At 42.2% G+C, this 17,702-nt stretch overlaps 1 protein-coding gene and 1 long non-coding RNA gene across 3 annotated transcripts in view; one reads left to right on the plus strand and one right to left on the minus strand.

The window, feature by feature from the left end:
* SPATA6 (spermatogenesis associated 6) overlaps window positions 1-8,909 on the minus strand; it is a 32,647-nt gene extending 23,738 nt beyond the window's left edge. For both annotated transcript variants that reach the window (XM_079980408.1, XM_079980407.1), the window contains exons 1-5: window positions 8,725-8,909; window positions 6,012-6,149; window positions 4,909-4,957; window positions 2,779-2,820; window positions 768-892 (exon numbers count right to left, since the gene is read on the minus strand). In XM_079980408.1, coding sequence (XP_079836534.1) covers window positions 768-892; window positions 2,779-2,820; window positions 4,909-4,957; window positions 6,012-6,149; window positions 8,725-8,775 — 405 coding nt within the window. In that variant the 5' untranslated portion in view covers window positions 8,776-8,909. The remainder of the gene's footprint in view (window positions 1-767; window positions 893-2,778; window positions 2,821-4,908; window positions 4,958-6,011; window positions 6,150-8,724) is intronic.
* Window positions 8,910-9,038: 129 nt separating this feature from the next.
* Window positions 9,039-17,412, plus strand: LOC307218340. Its single transcript, XR_013839922.1, has 3 exons — window positions 9,039-9,150; window positions 14,958-15,080; window positions 16,724-17,412. It is a non-coding gene; the product is annotated as an uncharacterized lncRNA (long non-coding RNA).
* Window positions 17,413-17,702: the final 290 nt, after the last annotated feature.

The raw sequence follows: 17,702 nt of genomic DNA on the forward strand, positions 1-17,702 counted from the left end.
AAGAGTCATTCCTCACTATTATGGGAAGTTCATATTGGTTCAGACTACTTATTCATCTAGCTCAGTACTGTCCACTCCTTAGTGTTTAGCTGGGTTTTAAAAATATTTTTGTTCAGGATTGCTTTTAATTAGTGTGTTGAATATAGTCTTATATACTGCTATGGCTTGCTGTGGTACATTGACTGAAATGTTGACATAACTGTGATTATATTGTTATTTTATACGGTTTTAAATACATTTCAACATTGTAAGCTGTCATGGGAAAATACTTTCTTTCAAATGGCAGCCAATAAATTTATTAGATAGATAAACAAATAAAATATTTGACCAACAGAAGCTTTCCAGGGTCTTAGGCAGAGGGATTTTCTATACTGAGAACCTTTTAACTGGAGATACCAGATGAATCTAAAGCATGCATTCTGCAACTGAACTATGATTCCTTCACAGAAGATCATTCTTGTTTATAGCATGTGGTGGCAATAGTCAAAAGCATATCACCCAACCAAGTCGCATAGCAACAAAATGTCAGAAAAACTCAATTCAAATAAGCAAGAGGAAGTTTATGCCCTGTGAAACAAAATGTACTGCATAGAACAGTACAAATGGATCAGGCCTTAATTCAGCACATCTCTTAAACAAATATCCCCAAAGCCTGGACACTGAATCATACATTGTGATAATGTGGATCTTAAATAATCCACATTGTATATGGAGCATATCAAAGTATTGAGCAATATTTCAGAGCAAAGAACAATTTCACCACTTACTGTAAAACCAAAGGCCTTCTTCATTAAAATTTCACGAACTGACCCTCGTTGTCCAGTGATTGATTTAGGAGCAGGGAAAAGGAAATCTCTTGTATTTTCCTCGTAAGTGGCTAGAATTTCTCCAACTGAAAATAATAGTTATACATATGATGGGGGGGGGGGGGGCAGATATCACCAGCTTTCTCTTTTTTATCAAATATAGGCAAGCCAGACTGTATACAAAAAGGATAGCCCAATCGAAGTTAAGCATTTTTGAATCCTACTAATTTCAATAGAAGAATTAAATACAGACCCATTTTTTCCAACTAAAACCAATGGGTTATATTCAACTTTATACATACTCACTGAAATCAATGGATTATCAAGTTCTGCCTTCAATAGGTCTACTCCCAATATGATTGACATGGAAAATCATCCTAAAGACCATTTAAGCAATTCTACTAGTTGTGCATTTGCCTTCTGAGACCATACAACAGCAACATCATACAAGAACTGGAAAACCTGTTGCAGCAATGTTTCTAGATGATGGGTTGGGAACAGTATTAGAAACTTGATTATTTCCACAGCCTGAGCTCTGTCTGTGTGTTTGTGTGCTGGGGGTATAAGTCAGATTTAGGGATGGGGTTTAAGTTTAAGTTACTATATCGCAAAAAATTAAATTCTAGAAATGAACACTATGAGACCTCATAAGAGAAAAGAATCATCTAAAAACCAGGTGTGGTGTTTTTTCCTTTGCAAAGATACAGGCCTTCAAAACATATTACACATATAAACACATAGATATACATAGGCATATAGGTTTTATGGATAATGGCATTTTAAAAAGCAGATCAGAGCTATCAGAAAAAAAACAAAAAATATAAATCTAAACTGATTTTTTTTAATCCATTCAAGAAAGCTCCCTGTTTAAAATTTATGGTCTCAAATTTATGGTCTCAAATCAGCAAAAAAGAGCACCTTGTCAAAACAATCCAGAGCAAAAGTGATAGAAGGTTATGTTGTGTATTGAACATAATTGGTTATTAGCAATGTCTGTGCCTGAGAAGGAAGGTTGCTTGTAAGTAGATACTGAAAAATAAGATTAATTCCCAGTGCATGATTGGATAATTACATAAATAGACAACAGCTGCATGATTGGCAGTTCAGTTATCTATGTAAAATTTATTTTTATCAGATTAACCAACCTTACAACTACAAAATAGACCATCAAGAATTTAAAATACGAAACAAAATTCCACAATAAATCAAGTTTGAAACAATCTTTCAATTAAAAGTGCCAATAAAAGTAACCCAGATGCAGCAGAATGACACCTCAGACATCTGAAAATGGAAGCGACTCCTGGATCCAACCAAATGTAAACTAGTGATTGCCCTAAAAAAATTCAGCCCACCAACAAAACAGACTTTTGAAGGAGAAAGGCTTTTATAGCCTTCCTGAAACCCTGAAGAGTATTAGCCACAGGGATCTTATGAGGGAGAACATTACACTCTGCTCCCCCCTTGCCCACATGCCAAGGCTCAGGTGGTCAAGACACTCAGTATGGCACCTCATCAGACATTTTACAAAAGTGATTTAGAAAGGCAGTTTCTAGTATATCTGTGGACTAAAATATAAATGCACCTGTGTAGGCTCTGCACATGAGGAAACTGCAGGGTGCAGATCATAGAATCATATAATTGTAGAGTTGCAACTAGCAACTATCCTATATGGGGATCAAACCTGCAACCTTGGCGTTATCAGCACTATGCTCTAACTGAGCTATCATATGGACAAACACAGGGAGGTAGAAGGGAAGAGGCCATCATCTTCCCTGGCGTAAGGATAGTGTGTATTGTGATTCTATGCAACAGTGGAAGATCCACAGCTAAGGAAGGTTTATTATGCTGACTCTGATAATTATTAGTTGAGAACTATGCTGCTTGCAACCTAAGAAGCAGAGTCCTCTGTGATATGTTAGGCATTCATGAAAATTTCTCTAAAAAGCTCCATAATTCATGAATTTATCAATACCTGGAGGAACAGTTTGTATTAATTCAAGTACTGTTGTGTCACCTAGAAAAAAAGAAGAAAACTATAGTCAGAAGTTGTTTTGAGATGCAAACGAAAAGCGTTACACCAATTTAACTTTCTCTAACCTGAACAGAAAAGGTTTGCACAATTTTGATGAGGCAATGATTAGCAGAGATGGATAGTGGACACATTAAGGGGGAAATGGTAGTGAAGATACTAGTTTTTAGCTTGAAAGAGCAGATGGGTTGACTGCTCTGACACTTAATATACTTTTATAGCTTATCATACATCAGATAATCCAGATACATATGGTACAACAGCTGCTTCCTGAGGTTGTTTAAGTGAAATCTTTATTCCTGCCATTTTGGAGGGGTAACAGGAAGAATGCCCTTTGCTGGTTGTTCAGTTGGCTGATGTTTTCCACCAGTTAGACAGTACTGAAGCAGACACTGGACATGCACTATCTGAAGAAATAACATATGTAGATGTCATGGTACACAGCAGACAGTCAAAACCTCCTGCACCCCTAAGACTAATATTTGAGACACTGTGGCAGTATAACACCCTTGAAGTGTGAAGGTAGGCTCAAATCCTCTGGTGTTCTGATTACAATATGTTTTGCTATCATAAGCATATGGCATAGATCATTTCCATATTTAGTGACATGTAATTCATAAAGTTGACACCTGCTCAATTAAAGGTAAAGGTAAAGGACCCCTGGTTGGTTAAGTCCAGTCAAAGGCAACTATGGGGTTGCAGCGCTCATCTTGCTTTTCAGGCTGAGGGAGCCGGCGTTTGTCCACAGACAAGCTTTCTGGGTCATGTGGCCAGCATGACTAAACTGCTGGCACAACGGGGCACCGTGTCAAGTGCCAGAGCGCATGGAAATGCCATTTACTTTCCCACGACAGCAGTACCTATTTATCTACTTGCACTGCTGTGCTTTTGAACTGTTAGGTTGGCAGAAGCTGGGACAGAGATACCAAGTAGTAGTAGTAGTAAATTGCAGCCTTCAAGTCAAGATTTAGCCTAAATCTTTCTTCCTTGTTTATTTAACATACCCCACCTTTCTTCAATCATGGATAGCTCAGCTGGTTAGAGTGTGGTGCTGATAACACCAAGGTTGCAGGTTTGATCCCTGTACAGCAGAGCTTTTCAAACTTTTCATGTTGGTGACACCCTTTTTAAACATGCATCAGTTCGTGACACAATAATTCAGTTCTATTAGCAAACCGGAGGTTAAACTAACCCCTTCCCAACCCCAGGAGGAGCGTGGAGAACATTCACATGGCACACCTACACACTGCAGCCGATACACTAACAGGTCCCGACACAGAGTTTGGAAAGCTCTGCCACATGGGATTGCATATTCCTGCATTGCAGGGGGCTGGGCTAGATGATCCTCCAGATCCCTTCCCACTCTACAATTCTAAGATTCTATGAAACTTAATGAAGCATACATGGGTTTCCTAGGTGGTCTTGGCCCAAGTATGGGTCAGACCATGATCTGCACAGCTTCATCAAAATGACCATTTTATATTTCCCCAGAATTAAAAGATAACTTGAGCTTTTGTTAGGTTGCTTTCTTGTATTGTCTTTAATCTCTTTGCTATCCTATTTTCACTCTCTTTCTCTCTCATATTCAATAGTGACTAGTAATATTTTGTGTTTTTCGGGGGAGGGGGCAGAGATTAGACTTATGACAAATCTCTGGAAGTGTGATAATGAGCAAAGGTTCACTGAATTTTAAAATTACAAAAGCACCAGTTATTCAAAAGATTATCAAAAATATTCCCAACTGGATACATAGCAATCCATAATTAAACTAATTCTATGGGTTTTCATCTAAAACTTAGTGAGATATTCCAATGAACACAAACACATTCTCATCTTAACTTAGGGTGTTTTTTGTTTCCTTGGCACACCTTACTTTGAAACTTTCTCTTTTATTTATTTTTTTGAGAAAGTGAAGGTGACTTTATAGTATATTGCAACTGTCATTTTCTCATCATTCATAAAAAGCCATATTCTGGCTTTTTTCCTAATCTCCCATTGGCTTTTCATACTCTACACTTTAAAGTAATTTCATGCAAATAATATAATAGAGATAAAAAGTTTTTTTAAACCTACATTCAAATAGTTCAACAAGGTCTCCTGGGTCAACTACATCAGTATATACCTAAAATGAAAATTTAAGAAAATGAAATGGAACAAGTTGGCCTCAGCTATAACAAGGACATAGAATATGGCCACCATAATTTTAAAAGGAAAGGAAAAGGAAAACTGCACTCATTTCTTTCAAAGAGAAAGCAAAAACCAAGATTCATAATTTGGCACAGAGACAAAAGCTTTTTCACAGAAATAACCCATTTTCCTCTCTGATTTTTGCCCTTTCCAGTATTACTTTAGTCATATGTTCAACCATAAATTACAGGAATGTAAATCTGTGCTGCTTACAACACAATGGAAAAGCCCACTGCTTACTACCAAATGGGAGATGGTAGTCTTTATTGGTTACTTTATTAGGCACTTACTAATGAAGAGTAATGAGAGTATCAACTCACTTTTAGAGTGCATGATAAGATACACTTGTGAGAACTGACTGAAAGTGGTGTTAATTCTAGCAAGCTAGGCTGTATGGGCTGCAAAGACCCATGTGGGCGGGTGGTGCCATAAGCCATGATACTCATGAGTCAGAAAAACTGCCTATGAATAGCTACCTTCACTGAACAGCAAACAGGCCAGGAGAATATGGATAATGCAAGACTGGGAAGGACTCACATATGTGCCCTACAACAGAGTTGTGAACTTGCAGCTCTTCTGATGTTGAACTACAACTCTCATCATCCCTGGTCAATTGGTCATGCTAGCTGGCGATGTTGGAAGTTGCATCTCAAGAACATGTAGGGGTTGCACTCATGCCCTACAACCATTCTTGAATCAACTTATTAACTGTAAAATACGCAGTTTCCAACCTAAATATCAATTGACACTTGAACCCAGGAACTGAGTTCCCATGTGGGTGGGCTTCCCTGTTGACTTCAGTGTGAAGTCAGACATGTATGAGTAACAGGAAACTGTGCACAGGGCTAACAATAAACAGTTAAGGCAGAGAGGAAACCTTTGTTCATGCGACTGTATGTACATTGCATTTTCCATCCATGTAAGTAGTGCTTAGATCAAAATGCCAGTAATGCACTGAATGTCATCCCCAGGACACGATGAACATTTACCTTTTCAAATATCAGTTTTTCATTAAATAGAAGGGGAAATATTGCACGAACAGACGATGTCTTCTTATATTGTCCTAGAATGCGGGCACTGATGTAAAGGTCATCTTTGGCTTTCAGGGTAACTCCCGGACATGTTATCTGGAAGATCAATGTTCAATTATGTCACAAAATTTGTATAGCTACTTGATGCCAACATGGGGTTGCTGCTAAAAAAACTGCATCCCTATATTGAATTCTCTGTCTGCCCCTGCTCAGCATCTTTGGCTGCAGCTGCCACAGGCAAGGAAATGAAGCATATCATAATGTCACCACATTAAGTATGTCTACACAAACTTCTATCGATATAATGCAGTAATTTCATATAGTTTTGTTTCAATTAAAAAAGAAAGAAAAACATATTTCTACATGTTACAGGAGTGGGGGAAAACTAGATATGGTGATGCTATTTTCAGGAGCAGCCCTGTTTCAAAGAGTGCAGTCTGTATTGAATTTTTAGTTCAAGCTTGGAGAAAAATGAAACCAATATTGAAATGCATGTTTATTTATTATTTACATTTATAGATCACCCTTCATCCAATAGGATCCCAGGGCAATGAACACACAAGATAAAACAATAAAACAATTTCAGCATAATTAAAGCATCACATTATACCAATATAACAGCTCAGCAGCTGCATTAGAATCATCAATTCCAGTCACAGACCTTTCAAATGACTGGGTGAAAAGAAGTGTTTTAAGCAGTTTTCTAAAAGTCATAAATTATGGGGGAGGGGTCAGGATGGGGACAGCTGGATGCCCGGGGGGTGGGGGGGTGGAAGTTCCACCAGCAGATTGCCACCACAAAGAAGGCTGTGGATCCCACCTGCATCACTGTAAAAAGGCCCTTTCAACCAGTGAAACTGCAAGATCTTACACCACCAAATTGCAGAACTCAACTTGGCAGATATGGGTGAGATGTTCCATCAAGTAATCAGGCCCTAACCTATTTAGGGCTCTACACATTAGAGTCAACACCTTGAATTGGGCTGACCGGCAGAAAGAGAGCTGGTACTAGAGTGTTAAATGATTGTATATCCACAAACAACTCCTAACCCATGCAGTCACATTTTGTGCTGGCTGCAGCTTCCACATTGTCCCCAGAGGAAGTCCCACATATAGCATATTACAGTGGTTCAAATGGCATCGTATCAGAGCACAGGTCACTGTGGTCAGCCTATCCCTGACACTCCTAAGCACTGAAGCCTCCTGGGCCTGACGTTAGTACCTGCTGCTTCAGGTAGAAAGAGACTCCATCTAGAACTGGTTCTCTCCCCAGTTCTCAGACATGAAAACCATTACAGTGGTACCTCGGGTTAAGTACTTAATTCGTTCCGGAGGTCCGTTCTTAACCTGAAACTGTTCTTAACCTGAAGCACCACTTTAGCTAATGGGGCCTCCTGCTGCCGCCACACCGCCGGAGCACGATTTCTGTTCTCATCCTGAAGCAAAGTTCTTAACCCGAGATACTATTTCTGGATTAGTGGAGTCTGTAACCTGAAGCATATGTAACCCGAGGTACCACTGTATTATTGGGCTTGAAGGGGGAAAGTCCCCCAGGATCATGGAGACATATGACATGGGGCATCCCAACATTTATTTGGGGATTCTGGGTCATATAAACTTTACTTTGGAGTTCAGAGAAAGATGAACTCCACTTCTCTTTTTCGTGTTCCAAGCTTTCCAGCAAATAAAGAACAGGAAACAAGTAACCATCATCATGAACAAAGTTACAGCTTGTGGTTTGTCTGGAGTGAGACACATGCCCAGGTTTGAACAGCACACTAAGTCAAACCATGGCTTAGCTCACAGCAGTACAACCACTAGAGGACAGGAGAAAGAGCAAGTCAATCATGATCTTTTCACACTAAGCCATGATTTACCCAAGTGTTACATGCAAAACTTATCACTCCTGCAAGTAGCAGCTGATTAACTGCATTCAGCACCAGATGTGCCCAACTCACATTCCACACAGGGATTGGTGCAGAGTTTGCGAAAAAGGCAAAACGCTGGCGTCTAATTGGTCAGGAGGAAATGGAGAGGAGGAGATTTAATCTAACGGTTACTGAAGCATTTCAGGAAGTTTGGGGGGTGGGGAGGGATGAAGAGGGAAAATGAAGTTTCCAGATGTACTCGAGAACGTCAGTCAGTAGAAAGGGGAAAAGAAAAAGTTGGATGGGGCAGGATTTTAGAAACTAATCAAATAAAACCACGTTTTCTGATTGGGCAGCTTTGCTTGTAACAAATCCACCAGCGACAGCAAGTGGATCACAGACCAGGAGAATCAGTCTTAACAAGGATTCATGCACCGGGTCCACCAGCCTCCCGATTTCCGCCAACACCGTTAGGAGGAATTAAAAAACCCCTGCCAGGACTAGACCAAGAGTGCCCCCCCATCTCGCCCCACTCTCATTATTGGGGGGAGGCTTTTTATTTCGTCTTAAAGCAAGAGTGGAAGAACCTGAAGGCGAAAGAGCAGCCCCACAAAGGAAGAAAACTTTGAAGGCTCCCCCAAATCGCTTCCTCCAGGTCTCTCCCGTAGACACCGAGGCGCCCCCTCCGCCCTGGCATCTTGGCCCCCGTTCCCCTCTCGCATTCTCCGTGTCCCACCCAGAGGCCACCATCTTGCCCCCGCCGCGCGCGCTTAACCCTTTCCCCGCCGCCTATTTCGCCTCACCGAGCGGATCTGCAGCTCCAGAACGCAGAGGAAGCCCTTGCTTGGCGACATGATGGGGAAGGAAGAGGAGGGCGGCGGCGGCGGCCCCACTGTCCCACCCGCCGGGTGGGGAGGCACGGGGTGGAGAGGTCGGAGAAGGGGACCTTTCGGTCCCCACACAGGACGTGCTGCACAACTAGGCCCCGCCCGCCGCCCCGCCGCCCGCCGGCCCGCCCTGGACGGACTCGGTAACTATGGCAGCCGGAACGCTAACGGGGCCCCTGAGGGTGGGGAGGGGGCGTGGCTAACGGAACCCTCGCTGCTTTGAAAAGCAAAGAGGGATTTTGAAAAGGAAAAAAATAATTAATTCAGAGCCCCCGGCGACCGTCACTTCCGGTTCCGATTGCAGCGCTTGGCTTCCTCCATGTAGGGGGCGAGAGTGGTGAAGTAAAGAGGGATTATTTATTATTATTATTATGAAGGAAAAGCTCCCATGGCAGATGTGTGTGACAAGGGAAGGTCGAAACACCTGTATTTCATTGAGGGCGACGTTTTGAATCCATTATCTACCTTTTAAACGTGTGTTCTTGTCTTGGGTGATGGAAGGATTGTAAATACCCGAAGGAAAGAAAGGCCGAGATTGATCAGTTTATTGGGTTCCCCACATAGAAGCGCTTTAAAACGTTTTGCGTAGTGCATCTTCTGCAGGGCCTGTGCAGAACCTTCTTTTTTAAAAAAAAACCTGAGGTGGACCACAAAATTGTGCCTAATCCCGTGGCTAACCTGTGGCTTCTAACCCAACTCCCATCTTGCCCATCCAGCACAGTCCATGGCCAGCAACGTCTACAGGGTTGTCCTGTAGCCCCCACTGTTTTACTTCTTTATTTCATTTATTTAACAAAACTAGTATACGACTTGCTTGTAATAAAACCTCTAAGTGGACTACAGGAATATAAAATAAAAGTACTAAAATGTGGATAGATTCCTCCAAGTTTGTAGGCCCACCACCTGCCTCCTTGATCCGTGCCCATCTTGGCTGATTAGGGAGTGTCCAGATGTTGCGCTGACCCCCCTGGTTGAAATTATCAATTTGTCCCTTGACACGGGGACATTCCCAGGGGAACTGAAGGAAGCAGTAGTGTGTCCACTCTTAAAGAAAACTTCATTAGATCCCTTAGACCTATCCAGTTGCCGTCCAGTTTCAAATCTTCCATATCTGGGTAAGGTAATTGAGAGAGTGGTTGCTGAACAGCTTGGTAGGTTTCTGGAGGAAACATCGGCTTTAGATCCATTTCAGTCCGGTTTCCGTCCTGGTTTTGGGACCGAGACGGCTCTTGTTGCCCTAACAGATTATCTCCGTAGACAACTGGATCGAGGCGGGTCAGGACTGCTGATCCTTTTAGATTTGTCAGCGGCCTTTGACATGGTCGATCATGATCTTCTGGACCACCGCCTCGCAGACTTGGGGATACAGGGCATAGCCCGTAACTGGCTGTGCTCTTTTATCTCTGGTCGGGGACAGAGGGTGGCACAAGGGAGGGAAATGTCGTCGCTCCATTCCTTGGTGTGTGGAGTGCCGCAGGGCGCAATTCTCTCCCCGATGCTTTTTAACATCTTTATGCGCCCCCTTGCCCAGATTATCCGGAGCTTTGGGCTGGGCTGTCACCAGTATGCTGATGACACTCAGCTCTATCTGCTGATGGATGGCCACACCGACTTGGCCCCGAACACACTGACCAGATGCTTGGAAGCTGTGGCTAGATGGTTTCGTGGGAGCCGATTGAAACTAAATCCTTCAAAGACAGAGGTCCTATGGCTGGGTTGGGATGGCATGGGGATGAGGGACCAACTCCCTTCTCTTGCGGGAGCCCAATTAGTGCCATTGCCTTCCATTAAGAGTTTGGGTGTAATCCTTGACGCCTCCCTTTCCAAGGAGGCGCAAGTTACAGCAACAGCCAAGGCGACATTTTTCCACCTTCGCCGCATCAAGCAGTCGGTCCCTTACCTTTCCCGCCCCGACCTGGCCACAGTGATCCATGCGATGGTCATCTCCAGGCTTGACTACTGCAATTCGCTCTATGCGGGGCTGCCCTCGAAGCTGTCCCAGAAACTCCAGCGGGTGCAGAATGCTGCAGCGAGGCTCCTCACGGGGTCTCTGCCATGGGAGCATATTCACCCAGTGCTTTTCAAACTGCACTGGCTCCCGGTAGACTACAGGGTCAGATTTAAGGTGCTGCTTTTGACCTTTAAATCCCTTCACGGCCTAGGACCCTCATACCTACGAGACCGCCTCTCCCAGTATGCCCCACGGAGAGCCTCAAGGTCCATAAATAGCAACACCCTAGTGGTCCCGGGCCCTAAGGAAGTTAGATTGGCTTCAACCAGAGCCAGGGCCTCTTCAACTCTGGCTCCGGCCTGGTGGAACGCTCTGCCTCATGAGACCAGGGCCCTGCAGGATCTGATATCTTTCCGCAGCGCCTGTAAGACAGAGTTGTTCCGCCTGGCCTTTGGCTTGGAGGCAATTTGATTCCCTCCCTCTCTTTTTTTCTTTCCTTCTCCTCCTGCGTTGAGGCTACATTTTATTTTAATGTTGTAATATTTTAATGTATTTTAATTTTGTTTTTAAGTTGTAATCATTCAACTTGTTTTTATTATTGCTTGTAAGCCGCTCTGAGCCTGGCCTTGGCTGGGGTGGGTGGGGTATAAAAAAAAAATTATTATTATTAGCCAGTGTGGTGTAGTGGTTAAGAGCGGTGGACTCGTAATCTGGGGAACCGGGTTCGCTTCCCCGCTCCTCCACATGCAGCTGCTGGGTGACCTTGGGCCAGTCACACTTCTCTGAAGTCTCTCAGCCCCACTCACCTCACAGAGTGTTTGTTGTGGGGGAGGAAGGGAAAGGAGAATGTTAGCCGCTTTGAGACTCCTTCGGGTAGTGATAAAGCGGGATATCAAATCCAAACTCTTCTTCTTCTTCTTCTATTATTATTATTATTATTATTATTATTATTATTAAAATTAAAATTAATGATTATACAACCAGTTAAAAGCAGGGATTAAAAATCATTAAAGAGATAGAGTTCCGGTGGGATGTCAATAAATAAATAAGCTTGCAGACCTCACGAAAACTGCCGCTCACCGGTCGTTAATCAAATCTATCCGCTGAGTTATGCAGACCTGCGTTACAAACAGCTGGCACTCTTGCTGTGTGGCAGATGCTGAGGTAGAGGCGCTACATATGCAGGAAGAAATCTCTTGGAGTTGGCACAACACTTTGGGCTTTTAATTATCAAAGTAATTATTCCGTCTCCGAATATGAATTTTCAAAGTATCCTACACTCACGATAGATAAATTATATTTTAAAAGGTCATAAAATACAACCAGGAAACAAGGAAGATATCAGAAAAAAACATAAATTTACTAATAAAATCTCTAATTGTAGAGTTGGAAGGGATCTCAAGGGTCATCTTGTCCAAAATCTTGCAGTGCAGGAATCTCAGCTAAAGCATCCATGACAGATGGCCATCCAACCTCTGTCACATTTTAGTGCCTTTGAATTGCAACTGCAAAGACCCTTTCCCCAGATTGCTCACCTAGCCTAAGGGCAGTAGTACCCAAGAGCCTCAGATTATTACCTTAATAGTCAAACAGGTTGGTGTGGGAGCAGGGAGTCTTTTGGGTGGATTAACAGCTGCATTTGGGCCAACTGAAATTTCTTTGAAATATCAGAGGCATCCCTACATACAACACATTGGAGCAGACTAATCTGGATGTTGTCTGGGATAACTTGCCAAGGGGTCAGGGCTGATGTTGGCAAAAGGCACATGGTGCCTCAGATGCATATTGGTAATCAAGAAAGAGGTAGCTCTAAACTGCACCCTTAAGCTGCAAACTGGATCCTTTAGGGGAATTGGACTCTCATCATTGGCTGGGGTTGATGGGAGTAGGAGATCAAAAACATGAGAAGGACCAATAGTTCCTTAACCGTGTTTTAGGGGAAGTCACCTCACAGGTCAGGTAAGCACAAAACATGATGTGTACCTTACTATACTGACATGGTAGCAATTGTGGGGCCCAGGTCCAGCCCTCTATTTCCCATTACTCATTAGCATTCTCATGAAAACTGCTTACTGCACTAGTTGAAACAGAAATGCTTCACTATTTTCAAATGAAGCAGCCTCTGGTGCCAAAAACACCTTTTATATAAGAAGTAAGTTGTCAACATTTCTTCTCCCACACCTGTACATGCATTTCTTTTACACCTATGCTTTGTGTGCCACTACTGTGTAATATCTGGCAATGGTGGCTGCTGAAAGCCTCAATATTGCTGCTGCCTGTTCCTTACTACCTTGCACTGAGTTTGAGCTCCATTCTGTTTATTCATATCTTGCAAATAAACTGTGCTCTTATGTTCCATCAAGTGGCTAAATCAGCTTTTCCCCAAACCAAAGTCCTCCAGATGTTTGGACTACAACACCCCATTATTGAACTAGGACCTGGTGGACCAGCATTCAAACCCCCACTTGGTCATGAAGGTCACTTGGACCAGTGACTGCCTTTCAGCCTAACCTACCACACAGGATTGTTGTGAGAATTATATGAGGAGGGGGAGAGCCACAACTGTGAGCTTGGAGAAGAAGGTGGGATATAAATACAATAAATAAATAAATTGACATTCTTGACCATTGGCAATGCTGGCTTATGAGAGTTGTATTCCAACGCATCTGGAGGTTGGTCTAAATAATAATAAGGCTGGTCTAAATAATAAGAAATGCAGTAGTGGAGAATACATTAATTATTGTGCCCTACATACTGCTGTCTTTACTAATAGTGCATACTGCACTCAATGAGATTTAGCTGAGTGCTGATCATCCACTACATCCTACATTTTGAATTATTTGTATAATCCAACATTCCTAAACCTGATACTCTCCAGAGGTTTTGGACAACTGCCATCATCCCTGACCATTGGCCATGCTGGGGCTGCTGCTAGATAGGGAATCCAACAACAACTGGAGGGCATCAAGTTGTGGAAGCCTGATGTAAGCAAAAATTTGCATATCTAATTTCCTTAGATGCTGGTACAAAAGTGAAAAATTATTCCTGTCGGTTTAAACTCCATGTTTGCCTGTTTACTTGTAGTTTAGTACATTTCTTTGTAAGTGCTAAAGCCCTCAACAGAAAGCAAAAATCTATGAGACTTGATGGACCATTTGTCTTATCTTGGATGGCATTTCATCTGTTCATCCCTGATTAATTAATTACCGGATTAATAGTACATTTCACAGTAACCAAACTGCAATTTGTACAAATTTGTTTAGTCAAGGGAAGAAGCCAAAAACATTGAAAGAATCCAACAAAGACAGGCAGAATGTTATAAGAAAAGAGATTATAACTAGCTCTAGTGGGAGCAAAATGAATCACATTATCAAAGCGTAATGAAACAGGGAAGGTAGAATGATAGATTATAGATGAGATTAGAGGACGGAGATTACCTAAGGGTTTTAGAAGAATTCACAAACTGTATTTTTACACAATCTTTTTGCTTTAGCACAAAAGGAAAGAACTCATGTTTTAGAATACACTGATATTCTTTGCTCACATAGAGACCATGTTCACGTTGTGTTCCACATTCGCATATTATACATTCATCACTCGGCTGAAGGGACATCAGCCCCCCATATTGGACTACGTATATCTTAAAACTGTTGTGAGCAGCAGTCTATGCACATATTTTCACTTCATAAATGCTTCAGGTTCAGCAGAGTGTATTCAACCGTGAGGGTGATTAATATTATAAAGCAATCCAGATGTGGCCCTCCAGATGTTATTGGACTCCAATTCCAAGAAGCCCTTACCTTTGGCCATGGTGACTGCAGCTGATGGGTGTTCTAGTTCAGCAAAACCCAGAGGTCCACAGCTTCCCCTTTTCTGTTGTAAAGCATCGAAGCCATAAACATGAGACATGAATGTGTGTTGGCTGGGTAATCACACATACTGTGTGAATTAATGAAAAACACAGTTACTCAGCCATTATCACTCATTTGCACTATCTGTCATCTATTTACTGCATTTACATAATATAGTATAATGGAGAAGGGGAGGGAAAGAGACAAAAGCATTCAATATTTTGATCATCACATATCTGGAAATTTGAGTCCTATTTATATTCAGATGAAGGTTCTTGGAGGACAGACAGTAAATTGAAACTAACAGAAGATTCATCACAATATGACATTTCCCTGTAATTTTTCAGTGGTTCCTCGTTAAGGGAGCCAGGCAAGGCAAAATCAAGACACCACCAATGAAAGTTCAATCACTGAGATTGAGCTGTCGCTTCCTATGGTTGCATCTTGGTTTTGCCACTTGGAATGCATTTGTGAGTTTATGGAACAATATCAGGGAAATGTCACCTCATGATATTACAGTATTTCCCTCTAAAAGTAGAGCATATGAACTTATCAGATAACCAGTTTTTTTGCAATGGGGGTTCTGCTCTGCACAGGCAAAAGCATTCCTGGATTGACTTTATACTTGCCAAATGCTCAACGTTATGATGGGTGATGTTTCTCTGGATTTTATTATATATAATTGTCATCTGTACAGACTCGCCACAAAGACATATTGGAGCCTACTGCAGGACCTTTGTTAGAGAGAACTCAATCACATGTGTCAAGAATATGGAACCTATTTTACTACTTTTCCTTTTCCCCATAGACATAGCAGCTTTTCACTTGCATGCAAAAAAGTAAAGAGGTGAACTCAAGGACACACCATTAGGATGTGGTCCTCCTGTAATATTGGGGGTCATAAAACTCTGACTGGCAGGCTTACGGTAATATGGCCCAGCAGAGGCCCTAATTTAGCCTGCAAACTATTTTTACCAAAACATGCTTAGTAGCCTCATTCCACCATATGTGGGGCAGGTACAGTGGAACGATCAGGAGCCTATGTGAGCTCCCAATGGTCCCTTTGCAAGAGGGGCTCCATGTCAGTGCCCATCAGCTGATCAGCTCCGACAGAGAGACGCACATGGATCAGCTGCACTAGTGAATTCCTGCTTGAGAATTCCCCAGTGCAATTGAGAAAGCTCTGTTTTAAAGCAATTTGCATTGAAAGTGCTTGCTACATCAGAAACTCTGCAAAGGAAAAATATATTAATTTCAGCAAACATTTTCAAAGCAAACCACACGAACGGAGCATGCGTCTTTGAAGGCATGCTCCCCCTGCCAATCAGCTTTCAAATGTGCATACTCTATTAGTGCAAAGCAGTTTTCTTGCTACAATGGGGTGGGGGTGGAGAAGTTCCATTTAAAATTACCCATAATGGGAGTCATGTGGCACCTTGGAAACTAACAGGTTTATTCTGAAGCGAGCTCTAGTCCACCATAATATATCTGCTTGCCTTTATGACACCACAGATCTCTTTTTTATTAATCTTGTTTTTATGTTAGTGTCTCTTCATCATACCTATTGGTAGACTGGTCCAGTGATATATGGACTTTAGTATACATAGTTTCAAATGCATTTTAAGACCAGCTTTGGGGTGGGGAATGAATGAAGCTACTGGGTTGAAAATATTACAATAAAATCACAGAGAGACCCAGTTCTCATGGGACAGAGCTCCCTTGATGGCAGCAAATGGTGGATCCAGACAAGACTAAGCAGTGGGGTGCCTCTGCTGCATCCAGCCCCTTCCAGTATGGCAGACTGAGGGTTTGGACTGGTGTGCCTAGGGCACTGAATATACACTGAGTATAAAGAGAAGAAAATGTGGGAGATTTAAGCAGTCAAACCTAACAATGCATATTTGCTAGCTGGTATATGAAGGACCACGACTGGATCTAATGGTCAGGGGTCCCTTTACCTTTACCTTATATGAAGGGGTTAAGGATCACAGGGTTCTAATTGAAAGAGTAGGCTAGTTAGGCCACGCCCCCTTTTCTCCTGAAAGGGAGGAAGTACTGTAAAGACTGTTTCCTGTCCCTTCCTTCTCATCTCTCTTCACTGTGTGCCGTGCAGGTGGGTGTGTCTCATCTTGGTTACCAACCTCAGGCACATTGTTGTAGTTCTTCCCAAGTATTTTACCTGCATTATTTTATTGCTGCTGCAGAAGGAAAATGCATGCCAGAAACTGTAAGTATTTTAAACTTACTTTGTTGGTATGAGGTTTGTTTATTGAAAAGGGCATAAAAAGGGGGTTAGCTGCTTCACACAGCTGAACACAATAAGTAAGGTTTAATAACCTGTATTCCTACACTTCACTAAACTGCTTAATGATGGGAATTAAATTCTGCTGTGGGCTTTCTCCCACCAGAAAAATTGCAAAGCCTTGTATTTTGAAAACAGGGACCAGCCGTTTTCCTTTGTGTTCATCCACACACGTGGGTCTCTAGAGTTTTAAATATAACTAATATATCCTCTTACCAATTTCCATATCAGGAAGGTGTGGGGGGGGGGAAGAAGTGGGTTAAAAAAACAACAGTGAAGCAATGCAAAAGACTGTAGTAGGTGTGCTACAGTACTATGTGGAGCAGAACACAAATGAATATGGCGTCCAAGCATATGGGTAAGATTCAATCAGTGTGTGAGAGAGACCCATTTCCAGCTAGAAAGAACGAGATTGATAATGTATACAAACGCCTAAAGAGGGGAAATTACTTTCTGCAGTCAGCTAGAGACCAGATACTATAATATCAAATTTGTTTATTAATTCCAATTCAGCAGATTCATGTTGAAGCGGGGGGGGGGGAGCAGATAGGGAAAATGTTGGAGAAAAGTGATTATAAGGTCTGTTACAAATGTCCAGGAAAGTTGGACTTCACTTATTCCTGAGTGTTTCTATTTTAAATGCCTTTGACCTATGTTATCAATGGGAACTTGACCCAACCTATGTCAGGGAATGGAACCTGTTGGCAGGTCCTAACTCCCACCAGCGCCAGACAATATGGTCAATAGTCAGGATGATGGGAATCACAGGCGTACAACATCTGGAGGATCA

This window comes from Podarcis cretensis (assembly GCF_951804945.1).
Source record: "Podarcis cretensis genome assembly, chromosome: 6".
NCBI lineage: Eukaryota > Metazoa > Chordata > Lepidosauria > Squamata > Lacertidae > Podarcis > Podarcis cretensis.